The 8618-nt window shown below is 45.0% G+C and overlaps 1 protein-coding gene across 2 annotated transcripts in view; it reads right to left on the reverse strand.

Annotated features, from left to right (window-relative positions):
- Window positions 1-7120, reverse strand: part of NIBAN1 (niban apoptosis regulator 1) — a 58075-nt gene extending 50955 nt beyond the window's left edge. Inside the window, exon 1 of one of the 2 annotated variants that reach the window (XM_065842109.2) lies at window positions 6955-7120. In XM_065842109.2, coding sequence (XP_065698181.2) covers window positions 6955-7009 — 55 coding nt within the window. In that variant the 5' untranslated portion in view covers window positions 7010-7120. The remainder of the gene's footprint in view (window positions 1-6954) is intronic. The other variant, XM_071810567.1, reaches the window with a different exon arrangement.
- Between the last annotated feature and the right edge of the window lie 1498 nt (window positions 7121-8618).

Here is an 8618-nt window from a genome sequence, read left to right on the forward strand (position 1 = left end):
CATTACGCTTATTTCCTAGAAGAATTTCAACCGTACAAAAATCACAGAATCACAGAATGTTAGGGATTGGAAGAGACCTCATAAGATCATCTAGTCCAATAATCTACATACTTCTGATAACTATATTGCTTTTAACTTTTTAATCATCTAACCAGAAGAACCCAAGAGTCTGACTCACTTTTGTTTTCTACTTCCTGATGTTGGTAGCTAAGAAAACTACCTTGTTTTAAAAAAATAGATGCAATAACTAAATAATAACTTCAGTAGTGCTACAACGGCCTAATATGTAGGCTTAAAGCTTTAATGCTATCAAAAGTGTCAGAGCAACTGTTTGTGTTGCAGCTGTTAACTAACATCTTATCACAGAAGCATGAGATTAAAGGCTTATGATTTCAAAGATTAACACTTAATTAAATACCTGGAGAAACTAATTCACGGAAACCTTCGGTTATGCATATCAAGTTAAGCATTTGTATAGAATCAGCATCAAACTTTTTAAAAATACGTAACGTTAATTAAAAAATACAGGATAAAGCTTTCAGAAAAGCCAAACAGGCAAAGCCTTTCTTCACACAAGTTTGAGACATTTCCACAAGCTTTAATCTTGCTTTTATGGGAGGGTTGGCCTCGTTTTGTCACTGTCCTTTAACTGCAAAAGCAACTAAAATGCTTGCACGCATGTTCAAGAACTGGAAGCCACTTGTAATTGTTCTTTAAGTGTGAAGAGAATGGTATGTTTATTATATGCAAAGGGAAAAGCTGTAGGAGGAAAGGCTGCTGTACTTTAAAAGTAGCCAGGACCACATTGCTTAGGAATATTGTCCTCCCCGATCCAGACACTGGCTTTTTAGCTGTTGCTGCCCAAAGGCATCGACAACAAAGCTGTTTTCATCATCTCCAAGCTTGTTTTTCCTGCCCTTAGTATCAATAACATTTTTACCAGATGCAAAGACTGTCTTATAATTTGTGACCAAGCTGCGCTAATTAAAGAACCTCCAGTCTTCAAGGTTTTTGGAAAAGAGGAGCTGAATCCATGCTTACAATTACAGGTTTTGGGGCAAACGTGAGTTTATTTTTCACTTCTTCTGTTGAGATTAAACTCCTTCCATTGATGCCCACACTTAATTCAACATCGTACGTTGTGTTTTCTACACAGCCAGCAGAAAATTATTTTAAAAGCCACATGCCTTCCCCTACCACCCAGTGATTTCCTTTCGCTTATACTACCCAAAAAAACCCTTATTTCCCAGAAAAAAACCTACCATTCAGTTTTCAAACCTGGGCTCTGTAGCAAGCATCATGTAGCACATCATCATTAAGGTTGGTTTTGTGCAAGCAGTACATTTTGTTTTGGTGTAAGGGAGCTGGAGATGATCAGAGCTCACATTTGGAAGTTACCAAGTACAATAAATTCTGTTCCAGTTGGGTAGCAAGTACCTTTCCCATCAATCACGTCCCTGGACGTGTTTTACTTGAATTTAGTCTAAAGCTAAAGCACCCAGTCCCCTGAATTAAAGAATGTAAGAACCACAGAGAAGCTGCCTCTCCTTTCCGACACAGACAGGCACTATTTATTGAAACTACAGGGTGAAAATCTGCCACTGGCTCCGACAGCAACAGCCTCTCTGATGACTACAACTTCCCAGAAAGCAAGTAAAGCCAATAGGATTTTTCTTTAAAATCTCATTTCTTAAGGTCTTCCAGAACTTGGACACTTAGTAAGGTGAATATAATGAAGAATAGAAACTTATATACATATTGAAATTTGTATTTCCTACCCACTTCATTTCATTTTTTCATTCCACGGGTATTTACGCCTAGTTGGATTGGACTAGATAGCACTCGTCAAGTGCTAACCCGCAATCGTGAACTCTGGATTCAGTTGTGTTTGTAAAAGAAAATATTACTCTGCCCCTTCCTTAGATTTTGGGAATTGTGGAAAAATCAGATCAGCTTTTGTCATAAACCTCAGAACGCGGAAATGAAAAGCACCCTCTCAGAGCTCTGAAGCAGATGCTGGCAAGTCCAGAGAGACGCTGCGCTCCTGCTCTATCGGATGCTACAGCCACGCTCACCTGCAGAAAACAAAGAGAGAGGATTTCCAAAACACAGCGAGATGTAGCTTGTAACAGGCTGAGAGAAAAAAGCACCAAGTGTAGCCAGATTTTTTACAAAACCCAGTTATACTCCAGCTGTACACCAAATTAAAACCAGAAGGGCTACGCGACGGTTTCAAGCAGAAAATCCAACATCCAGCCTGAGCGCCTGTCCAAAACAGGCCAACTTTTCCACAATTAATTCCAAGTTATTCTTCCACCCTCCGGCATCCCTGCTCATGGCTGTGGCTGCTGGTGAGAATTTCCCTCCAGAGCTGCATCAGGCCTGGTTTATCTCCCTCCAAGTCACTGGGACTTGTCTCCATACAACTGATGATATTTGTTCAATTCCTTGTACAGCTAGCGACTGATTTCCTTATCTTGTCTTTTATGTAAAGAGTAAATCAGGCTTCTCTTCAGTATCTAAAACTTGACAGAATAGGAAGAGTCTGTCTGCTTTTTCTTGTAGGAACACCTCTGAAGTGCAAAAAAAACCCCCAAAACCTTTCTTAATTAGTACCATACTGAAATCCATAGGCAAAACAAACGGCTAGAAAGAAATTTCTTACAGACGTGAAGTAATAGCTTTCGCTGTCGAATGAAAAGAAGAATGGCTGTAAGGTTTGCTCAGAAAAAAGCCCCGAACAATGAGGAAACCCACAGGGTGACAGCACCATAGCTGCAAGGAAAAGAGACGGAAAAGAAGGGAAGGAAGAAGGAAAAACTGCATTTAAACAAACAAAACAAAAGCAAATTACTACAAAGCCTCATCCTCTGGACAGCCTGAGGTTTACAGCAATGGGTCGACTGGATGTGGTCAAGCATGCTGAGCATCTTTAATGATATATGCTAAATTCTTTTGAAGATGGGCCTGTTGATATTACCGGCGTTGGGTGCCTGAAATCTGTCCACCTCTCCCAGTTTAAAAAAATGTGGTCCTAACAGACCATAGATAACAGCACAGTTCGGTCTGCTGCTGCTGGGATGGCAGAAATAGGAAATGAGTGAGAGTCTCAAGGCCATTTCTCCCTTCTCCCCGCTGTGAGATCTGCTTCCACAACTGTATCTTGTCTAATACCAGAGACCCAAAGCAAATACTTTCTATCAAGAATCTTGAAACCTGCGGCACAGTCTCTCAGGGCATCCTACTCTGTTGTTTTAACACCCACTTTCATCTTTTTCCCCAATTTCATGATTGCACCTTGAGTCCACAACTCCCCACTGCCACCCCGTACCGCTCCCTGTTGGGTGTAACGCTCATTAGATACCATTAGACAAATCACATAACGAACACCTCCCATCACAAGTTTAGCCCATGCTTCATCAAACCAAAAGCATGAATTTTTTTAATAAACTCTTTTCACATGACCAGCTCCCAGTCTCCTAATTATTACTGCCATTTTTTAAACTCCATCTGTTTCACTGGCACCCTGAATAACTCCCATGTAGCCCCATCAAAAACCTACAAAGAAGGATTTTCTCCTCCAGAAGACTTTCCTTGTTTTCTAAGGGCTCAGTACAAAACCTAGAGGAATCACCATAAATTTCAAACACAGCCTCACATGTATCGTACCACTAACAGACTAGTGAAGACCGCCTGAAAAATTACACCTTGGTATCATACATTCTCTTCTTAGGCATTATTTTCTAGAGAAAACACATGTTATCATGTCAATAATTATATTTTCTGACTTTCAGGTGCAGCTCAAGGTGTTGCCCCATGTACCAGTACACAGAGCTCTCAATGATCTGCGGTTTGGCTGGTTCTCTGATACCCCTTCTTCCTTAAGAGCACAGGTGTTGAGGTGGAAATCCCAGCTTTTGCATCCAACAACGGTGGTTCCGTGTTGGATATGTTCAGGATTTTCTCTGAAATTCATTTCTCCGACTGGTCCAACGAGGTCCATGTTTATTCGCCCTGTGCCAAGGGCTGTGTTCTCAGGGTTTATACAGACACCTACACCTACGTTTTTACATATATTTTTTACATAATTTTACACATTGCATAATATTTGTCCTTGTTTTGTTCTCATCCCTCGAGCAACGCGAGCAAACAGACTATTGGAAATAAGAAAACCTGTGGATTTGTAGGGATGGCGATGAAAATGCCGTATCACTTTATTGCTGAAAAAACTGTATCTACTCCTTTAGCCCTCACTTCCATTAGTTATATTGTGTTTTAGCTTAAACGATGCCTAAATAAACTACAAGGCTTTACAACACAGGGGCAACGGCTTCACACAATTGTGTTTAACTCTACCCCACGCAACTTTGGCTGCCACCCCCTGCGGGGAGCAGCCCAGCGTGCTGCAGAGCTGATGTCCCACCCAAATATTCACCATTTTCTCTGCTGTAGGTTGAAGTTAGCGTGGCAGAGTTCTATTTCTGCCATCTCAACTCAAAAGGTGCCGGTGGTCAATCGCAGCGAGGTTCTGCTGCAAGGATGGGGGCATGAGCCACCTGCCAAGCTACGCTAAGGGCGATGCCGAAACCAGGATGCATAAATCACAAATATTGGTGTGTTTACCAAAATGCTGGTGGGCAGGAGCACTAGAGATGATCTAGACCAATCTTGCGCTTGAAGTAATACTCAGGATTTCCTGTCTTGAGGTTACTGATATTTGGGCCAAGATGAGTGAGCATCCCAAAATGCACCAAGTGTGGAGAACGTTGCTGGTTGCAGCATCCTTCAGCCTCTGTCACACATCCGCCCTCACCGGTGTCATCCCATCCAAGCACTTGGATTCACAGTTCTACTGACAAAAAGCTGATTATCTCCCTACCCCTTTTACTAAGGATCTCCCTGCATCACCTTTGGAGGAAAAAAAAAACAAAACCAAACACCAAAACTCCCAGTCCCCCAGTAAAACCCACCTAACCTTTAGAAAGCCAGCCAAAAAAAGATGCTGCTTAATCTACAGAATTGGCAATTCCGCCTTTTTCCTCCTTGGACAAGGAGAGCTCACCACGGCACTCGCTCTGGAAATATGTCAGTCTAAGACATGTAAGATAAGCAAGGTTTAAATCTTGCAGACTTCATCCTCCACGTGAGGAGTAGGTTTAGCGAGCTGGCTGGACCACACTCATATTTTGATTTAAGATGCTCTACGTGATTCCTTTTCCTTCTTGGAAGTGCTAATTTACTGGCAGCCTCCATACAAAGTGCCTCAGTAATTAGTTTTCAAAGCAAGAACGGCAGACTTGGGATAAGCACAGTGTTTTAATCCAATTTTTCGCAATGATTTCACTTGATTACTTGCCTCTGCAAAGAAGTGATAGGCAAACTAGAGATGTGTCTGCGGAGCCATGCGGCTCTTGGCAAGGGAAAGGCACCTTCCCTTGCAGTGACAGCAGCGTCACGTACTCACACCCCGTCCAGCTCCACACGTGTCGGAACAGATAAGGATTTCCCAACCCTCTGACATGAGTTCCCCATTCTAATTCTAGATGATGTCCAGGGCAAAGACCGGCACGATTTCCTCTTGCACAGCTGTGAAGAAGCTAAAAAGCTTCCTGAATCTCCCACTTTTTCTTTTTTTTACCTTCAGTAATTAGACATCAGCCCTTTCAGGCGCTCACAACTGCCCTCGCTCACTCAGGGAGCAGACAACTTGAAATGTTGAACTCTGCAAGTGCAATTTTGGCTGCAGCACAGGGATGAATGTAAAGAAAAACATAAATCTATAAGGATTGCACCCTCGTGGCTGTGATGGGACCTGAAACCACCTTTAACGGCTGAAAATTATGATACTGAGGGGTCATTGTCAAAAAATCTCCACACGTGATGCCCGCAGCTTTGCCGATTGCTTTTCGAGTGAAAGTTGTTTAATATTTCCATGTCTTTCCCGCTATGGGAATCTCTTGAAAGACCCACTGTGCTTCCAAAAGTCTTAAGAGGGGAGTGGTTCAACATTTGCACTCCCTCTACACCACGAAATGACATAAAAAATCGCAAAGCAACAGAAAGAAAGGCTGTCGGCACCACCCAGGAGTCACCCCGCGGGCTGAATCATCAGCGCCCAGGCTGATCTCCCAGTCCACAGCAGCGAGGACTCTCGCTGGCGTCACATATATCATACGGAAAACACCGGAACGGGGCTTTCTTTTCACATGCAAACTTTTATTTTGCTTGTAAATCTCCAGCCTTCAAATTTGATTTGTAAATACCTGCTACCTTGCTGATAAAGAGTGTGGGTGGACAGGCAGGACCAAGATGTTTTATCTTCAACTACTCAAAGAACAAAAATACCTCCCAAAATACAGGATTATGCTCTTTTCCTTCGTAGTTTAATGGTAACATGCATAAATTTGAAGTAATTTTTTTGTTGGTTTCTCTCCTAATACTTCAATGGGATGAACGTTCAAAGTTTACCTAAATATCCACCTAACAGTTTTCCCATTGCCTTCAATGGGCTCTGCAAAAAAATCAACCCACACAGTCTCAATCTGATCTACCTTGGTGAAATCTAGTGCCTTCAAAGCTTTGGGTGCTGGTGAATTGGGACCTTAGTGCCACACGGGCAGTTTTGGGTCACATCTCCACACTTTTTTACACACAGTTTCACATCGCATCTCTCCACACTCTCGTAAAGTTTTTACACAGACAGTTTCACGTCGCATCTCTCCACACTCTTAAGTCTTTACCGTCTACTCTTGGATGTTATAATCCACTCCTCGGGAGTTTATCCCGCATTATCGTTTAAAAAACCGCCTGCTCGTAGCCACTCGGACACTGTCCCTCTCAAGCCGGCGCAGCCCTGCCCGGTGCCCAGCCCGGCTCCGACCCCGCGGTTTCCCGCCCTCGCCCCCCGGGTGCTTTGATCCCCGGCCGCTCGGTCTCCCCCCTGCCTTGCCGTACCTCGGATGTAGCTGCACTTGCTCTCGTCCAGGAGGCTGGAGGCTGAGCCGCCCATGCTGCCGGGGAGCGCTGCCGCCGCCGCCACCCAGCCCGGCCCGGCCGCTTCCTCCCGCAGGCGCCGCCTCCCGCCCGCCGCCGCCAGAGGAGGTCGGGCCCCGGCGGCGGGAGGGCCCGGGCAGCAGGAGGGATTCTCCGGCCCCGCTCCCCGCCTCCTTTCCCTCTTTCCCCTAACCCCTGGTAACCCCAGGGTTGCGAAGTTTTGAAGCTGGAGGTGGCAGGAGGCTCCAGTAGCGGTGATGGAGGAGATGAGGGACACGTCCCCCTGAGGGGTGCGCCTCTGGGCACAACTGTGGTTCATCAGCGTGCAGAGCGCTGCTGGCTCCTCTTGCTGCCCTCACCTCAAAATCCACACCCTCTTGGAGACACACTCAGACCCTTCCATGTTTCGCAGAATCACAGAATGTCAGGGGTTGGAAGGGACCTGGAAAGCTCATGCAGGTCAATCCCCCCATGGAGCAGGAACACCCAGCTGAGGTTCCACAGGAAGGTGTCCTACTTCAAAGACCATTGATTGTACGTGTGGTACATATCATGGGAGTGAAGTCCACCAGAAGTATTCTCCAGCATTTTACAAGGGGCTGGAGCACAAGTGTGATGGGAGCGGCCGAGGGACCTTGGGGGTTCAGCTGGAGAACAGGAGCTGAGGGGAGACCTTCTGATCTCTGAACTGCCTGGAAGGAGCTTGGAGCCATTGGGGTCAGGCTCTGCTCCCCAGGAACAAGCGCCAGGAGCAGAGGAAACGGCCTCAAGTTGTGCCAGGGGAGGTTGAGGTTGGATCTGGGAACAATTTCTTCCCCAAAGGGCTGTGGGGCATTGGAACAGGCTGCCAAGGGCAGTGCTGGAGTCACCATCCCTGGAGGGTTGGACAGGCAGAGATGAGGTTCTCAGGACATGGGGCAGTGCCAGGGGTGGGTTAATGGTTGGACTCGATGACCTTGAGGGGCTCTTCCAACCAAAATGATTCTGTCATTTTAAAATATCCTTCAAATAGGGCACCTTCTTCTACTAGGGGTGTTGAGACACCATAGGATTCATATGGCTCAATCTTTGGGGCCGTATCTTCCCTCTCCAGTTAGCCTCTTACTGGGAATCCTGGCGGTTTGTATAGCATGCTATTGATTTGTGATGCCAGGATGAACAATAAACCTACACAAGCAGGCAATAAAATGCATGTTACTTCATCAAATATTTTCCAGTGATCAAACCAACTTGCTAAAATGTGCAAAAGCACCAGTTCGTAGATCCTTGGCACAGCAGTGCAAGATAGTACGGAACAGCTATTCAGATTTTCTTGCCTCTGAATAATACACTATTTGTGACTTCCTAAGGTATTTTCTCCCATTTTGATTTTTTTATAATGGTAATTCAGTTGGGCAGAAATGGGCAGCTCGCCATACATTATTGTGCCTGGTATGTTTAGTATGGAGTAACTGAGTTGCAATGGATATGGATTGTGCCGGCATGCTGAAGATTGACAGCGACTGGAAGTTACGTATTTTAGACTTAAATACTTTTGATTGAGCTTGCTGTGAAATTGCTTTGAAGTTCGCTAAGTTTCGCTTACGCAGATTGTGCATTAAGGACATTTAATACTTTGCCACTTG

The sequence above is a fragment of the Patagioenas fasciata genome, chromosome 6 (genome assembly GCF_037038585.1).
Source record: "Patagioenas fasciata isolate bPatFas1 chromosome 6, bPatFas1.hap1, whole genome shotgun sequence".
Lineage (NCBI taxonomy): Eukaryota > Metazoa > Chordata > Aves > Columbiformes > Columbidae > Patagioenas > Patagioenas fasciata.